The 18,261-nt window shown below is 37.5% G+C and overlaps 1 protein-coding gene across 1 annotated transcript; it reads left to right on the forward strand.

The window, feature by feature from the left end:
• The first annotated feature begins 4,182 nt into the window (after positions 1 to 4,182).
• Positions 4,183 to 7,309, forward strand: LOC111632136 (transcription factor HES-4-like). Its single transcript, XM_023376510.1, has 4 exons — positions 4,183 to 4,259; positions 4,946 to 5,047; positions 6,040 to 6,127; positions 6,770 to 7,309. The coding sequence occupies exons 1-4, from the start codon at positions 4,200 to 4,202 to the stop codon at positions 7,165 to 7,167; spliced, it is 648 nt and encodes a 215-aa protein (XP_023232278.1). The 5' UTR covers positions 4,183 to 4,199; the 3' UTR covers positions 7,168 to 7,309.
• The last annotated feature ends 10,952 nt before the right edge of the window (positions 7,310 to 18,261 follow it).

Genomic DNA, 18,261 nt, shown 5'->3' on the forward strand with positions numbered 1-18,261 from the left:
TGCAGCATACAAAAACATAAAGAGCAGCAAAAATTGGACATGTCGTAGCATAAAAACTGTAAAATTTGGGTATATTAGAGCATAAAACCGGTAAAAATTGAATTGCATCACAGCAGAAAACAGCAAAATTAGGCGTGTTACAGCATAAAAACAACAGAAATCAGGCTTAGCACAGTACAAAAACATGAAAATTGGATGCGTCAAAGCATACAAAACATCAAATATTAAGCGTATTACAGCATAAAAACATAAGTGTCAGCAGCATAAAACATAGCAAAAGCAGGTCATATTAAAGCATAAAAACAATCAAAAATGGGTATAAAACAACATTAAAAACAGTATTCCACGTGCGTTCAACTACGGCTCAAAAATTTAAACATTAAAAGAATGGCAAAACTGGCATCCACCGTCAAATCTTGGGGATCTTCAACTGGTAGGAATTAATCCTAGATCACCAAGAATGGATTACGTGTGTAAATTTCTTAATTTAAACAATCCATTTCGGTTAGAATCACGTGAATTCCTTCGCACCTCATCACTGTCGTCACGCAAGACACAGTAATCCGTCGCGTGAAAAATGACGCGCAAATATAAACTGTCACGTGACGTACTTTCCGACACGTCGATTTAAGCTTCCTTTTTTATTATTATTATCGCAAGACCGTTTTTTCCCCCTTGTATCCTCGCTGTTAGCATTGTGGCTCGACAATAGGAAAAAGGCAAAGAGATTTGGCAAAGGTGTTTCACGTGACTCATACCCAGTTGCAGATGTACCAGAGATTTTTTCGTGTTGCATGACAGCTGCAGAAACATTCTCACGACCTGTTGCTCACTTGACAAAGGCAGAAGTACTAACGGATCTGAAAAAAAAAAAAAAAAAACAGGGGGTGTCCCATTACATCGGCACCGCGTGCCTTAGCATAGGCCGCACAGTTCAAAGAAGTCTGGACACGTGCTGTACCCCGCAAACGCATGAAAGGACGACACAACTTTTTTTTTTATTTTTCCTCTCCCCTGCCCCTTTCCCCCTTACTTTCTTTGTGGTTCTTCTCCTTCCGAGCAGGGACATGCTTGTTTACTACTACTACCACTACTTCCCTTTTCTGCTCTTATCGCCGCTGGATGCCGAGTCACGTGATGGCCCTGAGACCTAATTGCTTCACGTGGTTAGGTAAAAATCGACAATGCGTCCGGCATACTTGCTGGTCACGTGGTCTCCCGGCTCTCCCCCCCCCCCCGAAACCGCGCGACATTCTTAGCGCGCGGCTTCGGAAAGTTAGGCACGCTTAGAAATGCGAGAGGCGATTTTTGCCACCGTAATTGCGCCACTCCCAGCTTAAAAATGAACCACTTAAACCTCCACGTTACGTTTAAGTCCGCCAAACGTCACGCGGATCATCTGGGGAATGTTTAAGTACGGCTTTCAGATGGCGTCACGTGACCAGTTCCGACATTTAAAGGAATTCGCCGCATCCATCAATTACTTGCCCCCCTCTTTGATCCGTGGGCAGGACCCACTAGAAATAAAAAAAAAAGCACTGCATGAATAGAATCTTCTGTCGTCGCCCGACCGAGGATGGATGATTAAAGAGATTCTTGTTATTTTTTTTCCTTCCTTCTTCTTCTTCTGTTGCTGCTGCTGCTGCTGCTGCTGTTGCTGTTGCAAGGAGCTTTCTCTACTGAAGAAAGTGGATCCAGGAATAGAATGGTGAAAGAGAAAGTGAAAAATCCATGAAAAAAAATCCAGACGTGAACAATTGCCGATTTCAGGAAAATGGAGAGTGGAATGAAGAGTAGTGAGGGCATCGAATAGAGTATTATAAAATATGAGTAATGCCCCTAATGCCCGATGATGTCGGGCGTAAAAGGCGTATAAAGAGGTTGCCGTTTTATAAAAATGTGAAAGGCATAAAGAGGCATATGACAGGAGAGGCATAATGAGGCTGTGAAAGGCAAAAAGAAACGTATGGCAAGAAGGGGTAAAGTAGCTACTATTTCATAAAACAAAGGTAAAATAATTACCATTTTATACCTTTAACGACAATTTATGCTCATTTTACGGAACTTTACGGTGCATTTTAATCGTTGCCGTTCATGCCTTTATATGGTACACCGAGACGTCACGTCGTACATTTCGATCATTAAAACGCTTGAATCTACGTCCCACTGGCTGTTTCAAGTTACGAGAGGGGCCTAAAACTTCTCAGTTTTACAACTTAGGGCCTTTATCACGCGTAGAGTCAGATCGAATGTTGGCAAGAGTACGTTTACACGTGTCCGAGATCCTTAAAAGTGCGAAGCTGCTAGGTATTGTGTGACACGCGATAAAAACGAAAAGAATAAAGGCGCAAAAAAAAGGCCTCGAGACAAGAAATAAACGTGTCGTCACGTGACGATTTCGCACACGTTTTAGTTGGGCAAACAAAGAGAAAGTAATTCGGACAGGCCTCGGTCAAGCCAGTCAATGGAACACGAAATCCGACATCTGCAGCACACAGGAACGATTGTGAAAGCTGGTGTTGTCGGTATTTGCACGCACGCAGCTCCCTTTCACTATCCACCGCGTGGAGAATTCCACCCCTTTCAGACCCAGGAAGGATTAAGTGCGCTTCTTGTGCACCTTACACCTCTATGCCAGAGGCCCACAATGAACCCTATTCATCGTCCCCGCTCTTACTATATTTGGCTCACCCTGCCACGTGATATTGTGCTGGATACAAGAATAAAAAAAACCAAGATCCGGGATAGTGTTTTGCTGTGTTTACTTTGCATCCACTCGTTCTTTGTTGCTTCAAACTCTTCGATTGCTGCAGCGGGGTCGAAGATAAACACATAAATAAGCTAACAAACACTGTTTAAAATGTTACACGCTCGAGCGACTCGAGATCTCGTGATTAGTTTTTCGTTCCCCTACCCCGGTTTAGCGTTTTTCGCTCGTCGAAATGCGCATTTCGTGATCGTGTCGTGCGTACACGCGACGTGGATTCACGTGTTCGTGCGTGACAGTTCGAATTACTTTAAGTGTGATCGGTTCGAAGCGTGGGGTGTACGCGCGTGATGCAACACGTGACAAAACTCGGTCGTGTGTCGCGTGACATCACATTAAATGAACGGAATGTGCATTGATCAGGTGACTAGCAACATTAAGTGAGTAAATTACACATTGAATTCGAACTACTACAAATACAGTGTTTTTGAGGGGTGATCGTGTGAGTGTTGAAACTTTATTTAAGATTTTATACTTTTAGGGAACGATTGCATGATTAAAGGGCACGTTCGGTCCTGATTTAAGGCTTGGATAATCACATGACTAAACATTTAGGGGGTGATTTCGCGACTAAGTGTTAAATTAAATCTTAATTGAAAGCTTTTATATTTTCAGCGGGTGATCAAGTGACTACATTGCGCAATAAATTCTAATTTAAGGTTAAAATATTCAGGTATAATTATCCAACGTTTGAATCGTTATCACACACGCACACGCACACACCCGAAACACCAGTCGAAACTACCGAAGATGCTGGAAGATTGCATGATTACGGATGATAACAATATAACACCTGTAGAAAGTTTAACAGGGTGAAGATTGTAGAGTTGTACACTAAAAAACGTTAGCCGAAAGACAAAACTAACGCGTGACTGAGGCCAAAATAAGACGATTATAGTCTGAGTCACGCGCCGGTACACTTGTGTTGTCCCCTAATTTCTAGGTTAAGCTAATGCCGATCACGTATCCTTTTACATCACGCAGAATTTCATTACGAAGTCGCGTGACCGTACAAATCTCGTCTTCTACCTCAAACTACACACGTCACACGTACGAGCCGTCTAATCACGTGACCGAAAAGAACGTGAGAAAACACCAGAGACTGAAAAGACCAACACACAACACACGTGCCGCTCGATTTTAAATATTAAAAAAAAAACTATACGATTCTTGCAAGGGGGTTGATTAATGGCGCGTGAGGGAACACCTGTTACGTTTATGTGGAAGAGCGCGTGTTGCAACCGTTTCACGAGGAACACGTGCGAAGCGGAGACAAAAAGAGAGCGGGAACCAGCGGTTTAGACCAATCAAAGACAGAGCGGAAGAAGGGGAGGAGGACGGCGATTGGTAGAGAGAGGAAGCGATTGTTAACTTAGCTATTTCACCTGACGGCTATACACTTATCGTTAGAGCAGTCAAGTGTTTGGACAGGATGACGTTGCCAGCCGAAAAACCGTTGGGACTAGGTATAAGGCCCAGTGAAAACAGAAGGGTGAGGTCTTGTTTATTTTCTTACTTTCCTCCTTCTTTTTGTATTTGTAGTGTTTGTTTCCCTGTTTCAAAGCGTCAAAACTAGACACTGCACCCCTTAGATTCCCCAAAAAAATCCACTTCGGAGGTTTTACATCGCTTCGATCTTCAGCATCTTCAACGCGAACTACGATTTCGAAGCGTTAACACCGGAATTCCTCACCCCTCGATCTCTGAAATTGGAATTTTTTGGCGAAATTTCTGAAATGATGCCACTCTTACACCGCTCCGGAACTCCAAAAATTGAAAATCAGGGCATATTTTTGCCATAATGCTCGCGCGATTCTTCCTCGAAATCGGATAGAATGCCCAAAAACACGCGGTTCAAATTCAATTTCGATGGTTTCCAGTGTGATATTGTCACAAATCTACCATAAAATGCCCTTAATTATGGGCAGTGTTGTAGTAAACGATGGGCGTGAAAGAGAGCGCGTGATGGATAAGTGGAAATGGTGGAGGGAGATCCTGTCCATCAGTCATTTACTTCCATTGACGGGTGTGTTTATCTGAGTAACGGTGTCGGGCGTCACTTGATCGATCTGGTGTGAAATGGGCTTAACTGTGTGAAAATCTCATTAAAGGGTTAAGGCCCATTTAAGGGTCTTTCTTTGTACCTTTGTCAAAATGGTGGATTTTTGTATTTTTCAGGCATCGAAACCTTTGATGGAGAAGAAGAGAAGGGCGAGAATAAATAAAAGCTTATGCGAATTGAAGTCACTTATCTTGGATACGGTCAAACAAGAAACACAGGTCAGTATCTTACCCTTTTTTTTATTGGTAAACAGACACGAAACACGTTTTATGAACATGTTTTGGTAGTTTAAACCACTTTTTTACGACATAACACGCAAAACAATCAAAACTTTAACGTCACGATGTACTTTTATGACGTAACAATGAAAATATTCCGTAGTTTTACACTTCTAAATGACGTAATAGTAAAAATATTCCGTTGTTTTACACCTTTGAATGACGTAACAATGAAAATATTACGTTGTTTTACACTTTTAAATGACGTAACAATGAAAATATTTCGTTGTTTTTAAACTTTTTAAATGACGTAACAATGAGAATAATCAATTAAACATTTTTAATGACGCAACAATATAAATATTCCATTTTAAAAAACTTCAATGACGCAACAATGAAAATGTTGTTTAAGACTTTTTAATGACGTAACAAACAAGTGTAACTGATTTTAAACTTTTTATGACGTAACAATACAAATATCCCTTTTTTAAATTTAAATTTAAAAAAAACCTCTTAACGACACAACAACGAAAAATCATCCGTTTTAACTGTCACAATCCGTCGAGTGTGACGTAGCCGAGATTTTCAAAATTACCGGCCTTCGAGAGTGACGTCACGATTTAAAATAATAATAATAATTAAAAAAGCAGTTAATTTGCAATTAAGATTAAACAAAATTAAACCAAACATGCCGATTAAGCCCAAACCCTAACGCCCTGATGGGTTTATCAGGCACGTGATTTTTCAGTAATTAGGGGGTTTTCCCTAAAGAGTAAGGGTTGAAAGCTTCCGACTGGATGATTAACACCAATAATAAAATTTGTCTCACGCGACGTGCCCCTCCGACTTATCAGATATCAAGGGCCGAAGCTGTCGTAAATCTCTGCAGGGCAAGGGCGTTACCTATCATCACCTTTAATCACAGAAAGGCTTAAAAAGTGCCGATGAGATGATAAGGGGGTGTTAATATTCATTTTTTTTCTATCTTCCAGAACCCTCGACACTCCAAGTTAGAGAAGGCGGACATCTTGGAAATGGCTGTCAGACACCTTCAAACCCTTCAGGGACAAGATAAAAAAGGTAAAAGCAGGTTTTTTTTTTCTTCTTGTGTGTGTGGGGATTTTTTTTCTCGTGTAATACGGAATTTGGGGCCCGTATTTTTATTATATTTAGCTGGATTTACGCAGCTAAACATGCTCTTTCGACGAGAATGCGGCTTAGGGCCTCGCTTTTTTTTAGGGCGGCTTCACTCTACGACGATGCCGATTAGGGTTTCGTTTCACGACCTTCTGCTTAGGGCCTCACTTTATGAGGAAACAGTTTAGGGCTTCACTTTACGAAGGTACAGCTTAGGGCCTCATTCTACAAAGATATAACTTAAGTTTTCATTTTATGAGGTTCTGCTTAGGGCCCACTTTATGAGGCCTCGTTATACAAAAATACAGCTTAGGATTTTATCCATCGAGAATAAACTTAGAGCCTTACTTTACAACGACACAGCTTAGGGCCTCACTTTACGAGGATAATTCTTTACGACGAGATTACAAGTTTAGAGCTTTACTCTAGAGTATTCGGCTTGATGCCTCTCGTATTTAAACTTACTGTATTACTATTTGGTACGAGATTAAGGGGCCTCCTCGGGTCCTTACGAAATCTCAACAGAACGAAAATATTTCACGTATTTAAATAGGAATTTTCTGAATTTCTCGTGTTTCATTTCAGATATTTACACCTCGAAATTCCGAGCCGGGTTTGAGGAATGCACGAGGGAAGTGGACCGCTACTTTTCCGAGGATCCAAAAGTGGACCCCTCACTAAAATCCAGGTTATTGACTCACCTGGGCGGTTGCTTATCTTCACTCCGTCCAGAGGAAGAAGAGGCCAAACCGGAAGCGGAGACAAAACGCGACGACCCCAAAGTGGTTCCTTTAATCGTCAGCAGACTACCAAACGGCCAGTTGGCCTTAGTGATGCCCGAAAAGTGCCAATGTTTACCTGTCATAAATCTGCCATTGGATTTATCCAACCGACCCAAGGAATTCGTTGGCCCCCTGTGCCACCATCCCGACCCTAAACTTCCTCATCGTCTGGGGCCCGATGAGGTGTGGCGGCCTTGGTAGTAGGCCCAAAACTGTAAATAACCCAAGCGTATTAAGTCTACAGAGGAGAATCACAAGCACGAAGCACCCCTTGGGAGATTCTTAATCCACAGGTTGATGAGGATGATAGGGATGATCCCATTCAAGTAAAATAAAAATCATAGAAAAAAGTACAACGATGCAGTAATGTGAGCAAATATTTTTAGGCTCTTATTGGGTACCGTAATACAAAGCGGAGGGGCCTCAGAGGGCCTCTAAATTATGAAATGTAAATATTTAATTTTAATTGTTTTCATTTAATTGTAGTTAGAATATAAATTAATAAAAGTACGAGCAAAAGTTTTTAATTATTAAATTGTGTTTTCCTTTAATGGTAATTGGCACTCCATGGTTTCTTAATTAAGACACGAATCTAATTAATCGTGTTAATTTAATTATAATTAGGATATTATCATGGAATTTTTATAATTATAATTAAAAAATACAACCTGAATGCAAAGTACAGCATCAAAACTCAATTTATATGTACTCATCCGAAGACGTGGGTTCGGATCTTACTCGAATATTTATTCGGTAAGGTCCGAACCCACGACGAATATAAATCATAATATATAAACTAGATCTATACGCAGTATGGCACAGATCTCACTCGGATGTTTAGAAAGTATAGGGTCCGAACCCACGACTTTTAATAAAACTCAATGTATGTGCTCGAAAACATGGGTTGTGATCCACGAATTTGGACGTAAACCGTATAGCAAATAAATTCAATTTATGTAGACGTAGGTTCGGATCCTATTCAAGTAGGATCCGAACCTACGATTTTCGATATAAACCTATAAACTATATGTCAATCTAAAGAAGTAGATTCGGAACTTACTCGAGTATTTAGTTGTATGGGGTCCGAACCCTGGTCTTTAAGCCTTACCTCTTCATTTATTTCTATAAATAAGCAATTAATTTACATACTAAGGCTTAAATTTAAGATATTATTTGTAAATTTACGTATTGTCACTTAAAATTCTCAATGTAAATTAGAATTAAAAGTAGAACAGAGAGGGGGGTATAAAAAAAACCCTTTTAAATCAGAACAGGTAAGTAGGCCACATCTGTAGCACGATGTTTACAGAAGTATTAAATCTTTGGCACACCCGTAAAAACCAGAATTTGGCACGAACACGGCACGAAATAAGCCATGAACACCTTCAAAGAGGGACGTTCAGAAACGCTTAACGCGCTGCAAGGGGGAATAAAATTGATTAGGTCGTGCCCAACGCTTCAATTTAAGGAATTCTCTCTTTCTATATATAAAAATAAGAATTCTTTCAATGGGTGGTCACACGACACTAGTTTATAGACTTAAACACATACCCAACAGGATAGATCCATTGTTACAGTGAGGGATGGCATGCTTTCAGCACCACACCTCTTTGACGTATCAATTTATGCACCACCTGTATACAATCGGCAGATGCAATTTTTTAGGCCCTTCAACGTGATTAGAATTTGTTGATTCGCACGTGGCGCCACGTGGTAGGCGTCCTTGATAAAGGGCCCATACTTCAAGTCTGACAAGTGCTCAGATCTGGTTGAAGATAATATCTCTTGGACAAGATTGAACATCATATTAAATTATCTTTTTTTTTTGTAATTACGTGTTGCCTTAAAGATTATATATTTGAGGATTTATAAATGGAAATCCGCAAAAAAAATAATTAAAAAAATGCCATAAAAACTCATCATTGTAGTTAAATTCCTCTATCTGTTTATGTAAATGAGCTGTGCCCAATGAAGATCTTGCATGGTTAATTTCGTCTATTTTCTTTGTTTTTTGGCTAAATTTCTGGTTCTTGTTTGTAAATTAAGGTATTATTTTGAAAAATAGAGACTTTAGAGTTAATTCGAGTTTAGAAAATTATGTAAAATGTAAATTTTAGTGTAAATTGCTTGGAATTTCACGCTGAATTCCTTAGAGTTTAAGGTGTATATTTGAGTTTTTAAAGGGTTTCATGCTTTAAGAAACCTTTAGAAACCATAAGCAATGGGAAATAATAATGTTGATATAAATTAGAAAGCTATTCAACTCTCTAAGCTTAGATTTACGAAGATAAGGGGAAGCTTTTTCAATCTACAAAGTCCACCTAAAGACGATAATACACAGGAGCCAGCGAGTCCATTATGGCTTACCAATGCCACTCATTCATCCAAATAATTTAATCTCATAGCAAGTGAACCCTTTAATTATCTCCAAAAATCCAAGAGGAGGACCTCGAAAAGAGCAGAAGGCACCAATACCAAGGGTTTATCACGAGAAACAAACTCGGGAAACAAAGAACATTTACGAAATCACCCGGGGTGAAGGTAGAGCAATGCGGAAGCAATTGCCCACCTATAATTACTACCCCCTGCTTTATTATTATCGTAGATGTGGCTTCGTTATACAGATGGTAGCAGCAAGGGGGGAGGGAAGTAAATCCGGCACGCGCCCGGGACTACTTAAACTAAGTTTTTGCCTACAAAAATCGACGAGGAGAAGAGAGGAAGGGGGGGGAGAGAAAGCGAGATTTGTAGAACGCCAACCGGTTTGAAGGCCCCCATTTTTTTTTTTTTTTTGGTGGTGGGGTAGCAGATGTTAATAATTACCGTTCGTCTTTAAACTTTACAATCTGGGGTGGTCCACCGCAACTTCAAGGTCTGGAGTGTCATGTCTGTTACCAGCCAAGCAGCTGCTACACTTTGTTTTTATGGTCTTAATAACCGGTGTTTTTTTATTGATAGGGTTTCATCTGTGCACTGTACGTACATACATACATACAGACAATTTCCTCCCCCCTTTACTGTCCTTCCCTTCCACCTGTAAGTAAGTAGTTTGCAGGTTTTTTTTTTCTCTCCTCCCCTCCTGAGCTCTGAAATATTAAAATTCTTGACTATGTCATTATATAATGATGCCAAGGTCCATTTTTGGATCTCTTTCACCTGTCAATTGGGGTATTGACGCAAGATCCTCTGTGAAATTCCTAACTGGATCATTAATTCTCGTGTTTATAATGTAAAGTGTAATTGATCGAGTTAATAAATAAACAAGTTAAATGGTATTTTTTCCATAGAGATAGAGGATGGGACATCTTTAAGAAGGTCTTCTTACGTTTCTTCGTCGACGGGGTGGTCCAAAAGTCAGGTGACCTCTCGGTTAAAGTTACACAAGAAAGAAGAAGTCGAAGATTTATAGTGTTCAACCGACTTTTGGTCCATTTAGTTTACCATTAAATAGCATATTCGAACCAAGTTTAATGGTAGTTTTTCCATTACGATGAAGGATACAGAAGACCCCTTTAGTAAGGTCTTCTGTATCGACAGGGTGGCCCAAAAGTCAAGTAACATTTTTTAATTTCTTTGATGTAAATTTACAGAGAAAAGAAGTGAACTTAAAAGAGAACAGACAGGCAAATTTACAGACGAAATCAGGTAAATTTACCTTCTTTTACCTGATGTTTAGATAGAACTTAGACAAACTAATTTACTTTGAAGATACTTGCAGAATTTACTTAACAAAATCACAACTTGTGGCAGTGTATCGACGATAAAAAAGTCTCTTCAACGAAGTCGAAACCTGTGGGAAACTCCATAGAACAGGTTTAGTTTCAGTAATTTTAGATGAAAAAAGAATAGAGGGTATCTTAATCGGCTCCCCTCGAAGACTTAGTGATGGTCACTTGTGATAGAGAGCTGCACGTGGCTGAAGAAACATCATGAGGGACGACCTAAATAGCCTTTTAACGCTTATCAGAGGAGTAGTGATTCGCATCTCAGATCAAAATCTCCTCTTGTTAAGCTTTCGACAAGAGGATCCTTTGTATAAGAGTTAAAGGCATCGATAAAGTCATTTCGAATTTTTCACCAGACAAAAACATTCGCCCACCCCCTTTAAAAAAAAATGCTTTTGTATAGGTAAAATATGCACTTTTCTTCTATTAATTCTGTCAAAAATACAAAAATTTCGCCCCCTTTGGCTACGTGAAACGTAAAAAATTATAACTAGACCCATTGTTTGCTTCATAAACTCACATTTGAGGCCCTTCATTAACACTTGTATGAACCAAAAATCTTATAAACTCTTCTATTTGGACTCAGTTTTCATTGTTTGGATCATATTCTTGTATAGGAGGCCCTCGTAGAACGTTTTATAAGGGCCTCTTTATAAGTATTATACTCGAAAACACTTGAATTTATCGTTTAATGACTGAAGCTTAGTCTAGGGTCAAATTCTCATGGTTTAAATCAAAATTTTGTGCGTGAAACGCTAAAAATAAACTTTATAAAGACCTTTTGCGTTAAATAAACCTTATTTTTTTTAATTGTATGGAATTGCCCGACCCACTTACGAGTTCGGAATTTGTGGGCTTAATTCGAGCTTCGTAGTGGGTTCAATTCTAATTGTTTGGGTCAATTTTACGCGTAGGGCCCCTCGAAAATGTTCCACAGAGGTCTTGTCATTCGAGAAAGCCCAAATTTAATCACGGATTTATAATAAAACCCCCATAAACATGGGCTCGAATTATGACCCAATTTCGGCGCAACTACGCCGAATTTTAGGGGTTTTTTTCAACCCGAAAAAACCCTAAAAAAACAAGGGATTTTAATACAGATTCTCCATTTTCCAAGCATAAAGAAGCAGGTGGATGTAGTGAACCGAACTTGCAACACCCCCGCTGTTCCCCAATCTGGCGAGGAGATGTTATCTACCCCCGAAAATTCGGTAAACCTCACATAGACTAGGAACAAGAGAGAGACCGTCAGATAAAGATCAAGACAATTTCTTCCCCTTTTTAAAAGGGCCGAGTTTTTGGGCAGAAGATGGCCATCCCGATAAGGAAAAGAAGGGGAGTGAGTGGTAGAACAGTTCAACAATACATTCGGCAATCGGAGGGGGTATCCTTGAGAACCTGGTACTAAAGACATTCGCAAGGAACCGGGGGTCCTTTTTATGTCCGTGGGCTTTTGGCTTTTTATTCGTCTCGGACTTTAAACCCGCGTATAACCTCGTGGCGCATTGTTGCCGGGAAACGTGGCCGAAAATTTGGGGGTTGGAATCGTTTGTTTCGCTGCCATCAATCAGGGGGGCGGGACAATGGCTAAATTGCTCTTTACACTGAACTTACTCCCCCCTTCTCCCCCGAATCGCTCGAACGGAATCGACTCTACTCTTTAATACCTTAATTTTTAGGTAAAATTTCGTGCTTTTTCGTATTATAATTAAATAATTTCTAGACGTACTTAGTTAAGTTTCCGTTTATAAGAAAAAAAACGAAACAAAACACAAAAAAACCCTTAATATAGCGCCTAAGATCCAATTTCCCAACCCGTAGCCCGCGATCTACGAAGTACATACACGCGAGCTTCCATCCAGAAAAGGTTGGGAAGTTTCGAACTAATTTTGATGATCCTTTCTACATAAATTTAGTCTTTCGATGGTTAATCGACTTTCGGGCCACCCTTTAGGCACGTAATTCTTTTTTAAAAGAGATGAATTTTATAAAAATTTATACACAAGATAACCCAAAAGTCAGTCGACGGCACCAGTAGAGTTATTTATACGAACGGTAAACTGAGTTTTGAACAAAGCATTTTCGATGTAGGAGCGATTAAGTGTTTAAAATTTCGAACGAGAAGGTAATTCGGCCTTTGTAAAGGTTAACCGACTTTTGAGCCACCCTTTACACTGTCGTAGGTCGCGATCTACAGGTTGAAGAGTAGTGACGTAAATATAACTACCGTTCACTTTTCAACCTTCTAGACGGCAGAAATTTCAAATTTAATTGGATTATTTACATTTTAATTAAAATTTTCTATGGGGGGAGGGAAGTTAATTAGTTATAAAACTGGAATTTATTATTATTATTACTCAATTAGAAGGATTTATTTCATTCAAATCGGATTTTCAAATCGATCGTAAAAACTTTTTTCCTTTAAAAAAATGCCTTTAATGGTGGCCCTAATAATTGTAATTATGCCTAAATTAAAGACCGGTTCATACCGATGAAAATTGATCACGTGAGTCGAGCTCTCCGTCACGTGACTGAGGCTGACTTCTTATGATGTAGCTCGAATCTATCACGTGACTCCCTGTTTTAAATCACGAATTAGATGTGAAATTTCTAACCACGTGAGCCAATCAGCGCGTTTTCACCCACGTGAATCAAATCCAGGAGCGAAATGTCCAATCACGTGACTTCACCCGACGTGTTTTTCAATCACGTGGCTCGAATTGAGAGTGAAATTTCTAATCACGTGACTTAAAATTGGGTGTAAAATTTATAACCGCGTGACTCGAGCCGGACTGTTTTCTTTTATCACGTGGCTTGAATCCGTGAGTGAAATTTTAGCCACGTGACTCCAAACGGATGACGTAACGGGGATTTATCCCGATTACGTCACAATCAAATCATTTCGTTCCCTCTGTATATGTATAAATAGAAGGCTCGTGACACGTTTTATCGCTTTATTACACTATATTATTATTATTATTATTTTATTTTTTAAATAGAGAACAACATCAATAAAATCAAATTACTTCTGTCTTAAGGCTATTTAAATACATTAAATAAATAAAAAATAGGCCCTAATGTAATTTTTATATTTATCACGTGACCGAATTATTATTATGAATCAAAGATATAAATTTATTGATTTTTATCTTTATGTATTTATCACGACGACGACATTACGACGACACTAATGATAATGATTTTGTGTTAATATCTCCTAGATTCATTACACTTGACCTCTAACCTCCAGAGAAGCTAGGACGACGCCAACCAACCTGTAGCTCTCGATCCACGGAATGCGCGAGGAAAACTTTACCATCAGAAAAGGTTGATAACTACCGAACAAAACCAATCTGGAGCTACTTACGGGTAAATTTCGATTACAGATTCGTAAAATCGAAGTTCTAACGTGTTCCCTCATTATAAATTTCCCGTTATATACTATAATTTCGCCATTTTATACCGAAATTTTTCAGTAGACGTGTGGAATTGTTGTAAAGAAAGAGGACGTCACACAGACTCTCCCTCCTCAGTAGATCAGAGGTAAACAGAGGATACCATAGAAAGAGCATGCAAACAAGTACCCCATTATGCCCTCTGCATATCAATAACTCCTTTAACTAGAATGCCAGGCATAACAAACGTATGCCCTTGAATTATCAATTGTCTATAATTACTTATTCAGTTTCTTGAGTTATTTTTATTGCTTTATTCCATTAACTTTTATGGCCCCTCTACCCGAATTATTATTCTACTTCTAGAATACAGGATCTACAATTATCTATCAGGCATCCAGGATAATAAGAATGGATGCCATTTAATATTTTTATCATCCAGTGGCACACTATTTTCGAGGAGAGAATTTAAATTCTTTTAAGCTCGTGTTATAGCGAAGGAAAAATTCATTATAACGTTACTTAAATAACAGTTTGTAGTACGAAATGTGCTAAATTTAATTAAATTTCCAGGTTTTTCTTAATTATAATTAACGAATTTTTTTTGGCTCATAAGGTTAGACAATTAACAGGAATTTAGAGCAACTTCGATGGAAAAGGCTGCTACTACTGTTATATCGAGGGAAGTATTCTTTGTAACGTTACCTAACGGTTTACAGTACAAAGTGCGCTAAACTTAATTAAATTTCCAGGTTTTTCTTAATTATAATTAATAATTTTTTTGGCTGTTCTTAAGGCGAGACAATTAACAGGACTTTAGAACTATTTGACTGTCGTTATAACGAGGCAAATTGTTTTAAAGTTCTAATTCACAAGGTTAATGGCAACGAACTGTTTAAAATGTGAGTAATTTAATTAAATTTTTTTAAAATTTTAATTAATTTTTGGATCTTATTCACAAGTTAAGATAATTAACAGAAATGTAAGAACAAGTTTAACTTGTTGTTGCTGATGAAACTATTCGTTATAACGAGGGAAAAAATGTGCTTCTTAACGCTACTTAGCAGGGTGTTTATAAAGCAAAATGCGCATAATTTAATTAAAGTTTCAAATGTTTTTAATTATAATTGATAAAAAAAATTTACTGACAGATTTGATGGATTTTTTTTATTCATCCAAATGAGCTTCTATTGTCGTTATAACGAGGGAAGAATACTTTATAACGCTGCAGGGTAAATAATTAAATTGTTGAATAGTAGAATTAAACGACCATTTATTGATAAAAAAAACTATCGCTCTCGTTATATGTTACAATAAACATCTTTAATAAGTTATAGTTTAAGCTATAACTTATACATAAAAGGCCTCAGTTTTGTCAACAAATTCTTTGACGTCATCATCAACATCACCATCGTAGTAATTATAATCTGTAAATATCACATTTCTAAAGCTATTTTATTGCGTTTAGAATAAATTTATCACGATTTATTAAATTAAATTATCTAATTACTTCCATTATATTCGATTCAAATTAAATATTACAAAAAAATTAAACCTAGCAAATCAAATTTTAGATTAAAAACAATCATTAACGTTAACCAATCACATCATCTGTGACAATGTGGTCTCATTTAAATATCACATATTTATTAATCAAATTGTAATAATAATTATTATTTTAATAGCTTCATAAAATAAATTATAATATTAATTTTATGTTTCACATTAAAAATAAAACAATAATAATAATAATAATAATTCTTTAAAACGTTAGAAAGTTATCACGTGACAAAATTTAAATTTTGTTATTTAAACGTTGCCAACTTTTAATTTTTTTCTCCTTATCATAGACAATTGCAGAAATTTTATAGTTGTGAGAAAAGCTTGGAGACAGATAATTAATTACATAAATAAACTTTTATTTAATTATTTAATTTTTGGGATTTTTTTACGAGTAGATTATAGAATACAATATTTGCATCAATACAAAAAGACAAACAGAGCGACGCATGGTCGAGGGTATAAGATTACCTATCTTAACCACTTTCGCGATTATAATTTGTGGAATTTTTACTTGATCCTTGAGAAGTGTCCCATTCTTCTCTTCTGGGGACGTCCATGCCTTTCATTGTATAAGACATTTTTATAAAAACAGGAGTAAATTCCCGTAGCTATTGCAGCTTGAACTTTAACGCCATCTGTCGAAGAACAATTAATTCATTCCTCAATAGTTAATACTTGTAGACATTTATCCATTTCTTCACTCTGTAAATTAATGCTACTTTTTGTTCATTGTGTAATATTCAGAACTAGGCGATGAGAATCTTAAATTATAACTTTTATAAATACTTGTACAGTTTTTGGTGTCTTCGTGACTTTAGATCTAGTAATAAAGTTCAATTATTTTTCTGCTTATCTTAAAATATCTTACGATATTACAAAGACAGTCCTTCATTCAATGTGCTTTTGAGAACACGAAACATTGTTTTACGGCATCTCGAGGATTCTTTTCTTCTGCATCCCAAAACACATGGTCTGACACATCTCTGTTTCCTTTTTGTGAAATGCCGAAACGTCTAATTGGCACCTTTGACAACTTCCTGGCATTTTCGATTAAGTCGATACGTTGGGTTCTCGATCGTCATTCGCTTTCAGTAATATAAAATGACAAATATTAATTCATCTGTGGAATCTTTTGTGCAATTTTAATAGCGGAAGTAAAAAATTGAATTGTTATAAAGTATAATTATACATAAAACTATATTCCAATACTTAACATCGATTAATTGCAAATATTTCTATTTATAAACACGAAAAATATTTCCAGTATTCCTTCAATTATCCAAGAAAACAAGATTTGAACTGAGATTATACGTACCACTAAACCGAACCAAACAACTAAACTATGTTCTTGCCTGTCTTTACATCTGCTCTAGTTCTTTTTAAATGTTTTTTGTCAATTTTTTAAACAAATTTTCTCATGTTTTCAATCATTTAAAAATTCTTGTGGTAATAAATTTAAATTATCTTAAAAATTTCAGATTTTTGGTTTTATACCATATAAGTAAATGCAAAAACACAGCACATAAATCTTGATTTAATATAGATTCTGCAAACTGTTCCGTGACGAATGGCATTCGAAACCCCGAAAATTTGACGAAGTACGCGTTGTGGAACACCATACACTTTGCTAAACGCGTGGTAGGAGAGAACCTTTTTGTTCTTCACCACCAACTTCACCTGAATGGAGAAGTTGCGCAGGTTCACCCACTTTCTGGCAGAGTTATCAGTTTATAGATTTCCCAGGTGAAAACCGAAACCGGCGGATAAAACCCTAAATAGGCTACTAACTTCGACTCGGAGGCAACGTATTCCTTTATGGTTTAGGAATCCGTAGCGATGTCACCGACTATGGAGGAGGAAGTGACGAATAGTTTCTTCTCTTTATTTATTACTAACTTAGATATAAGATGTCAAGAGTTTTTTAATTTTTTCATCCTTGTTATACTAACACTTCACATCCAATCCCCGAAATAACAACACCCCTCATACTAACACACACGGTTAAAACAACGATCCGACGCATCCGTCTGCCTACATTCCGTTCACACGCTCTATTAACTTAATTAATTAAATATCTACGTGTATGGGTGTTACGTGTGGTAGTATGAGTCTGATAACATGTATACAATGTATAAAAGCGTCTAAATTTTCTGTCTGAGGCATCAGATACATAGGATTAATAGGCAAGTTCTGTCTCCCAGACGGATAGAATGTCACCTTTACTATCTCTTGCATCACTGTTTAATCCTTATACACATGTTTTCCTATTCTCGACAATAGCAGATTGTCAAGAATAAAAAAAATCAAGCAACGAGTTGCTTAACTTTCCCAGCAAGCTTGGTGGCACCATCTGTTATGTATTTTATTATTAAAATTTTTTATATTTTTTCACTATTATAAAATAGCAAAAACTCAATTTTGAGGGTAGGAATGTATTTATAAAAAATTGTAAATGCTAATAACGAGTAAAATCGTCATTAAGTCCGACCCTACTGGAGATACACACGATCCCCTTCATCTCCTCACCCCCTTCATCTTTAACCACTAAAATTTAATAGCATCAAGCCCCCTAATGAGCCGGCCAGATGGCCGAGCGATCAAGGTGGCAGCCT

This window comes from Centruroides sculpturatus, unplaced genomic scaffold, assembly GCF_000671375.1.
Source record: "Centruroides sculpturatus isolate CEXI.00-Female unplaced genomic scaffold, Cexi_2.0 scaffold711, whole genome shotgun sequence".
Lineage (NCBI taxonomy): Eukaryota > Metazoa > Arthropoda > Arachnida > Scorpiones > Buthidae > Centruroides > Centruroides sculpturatus.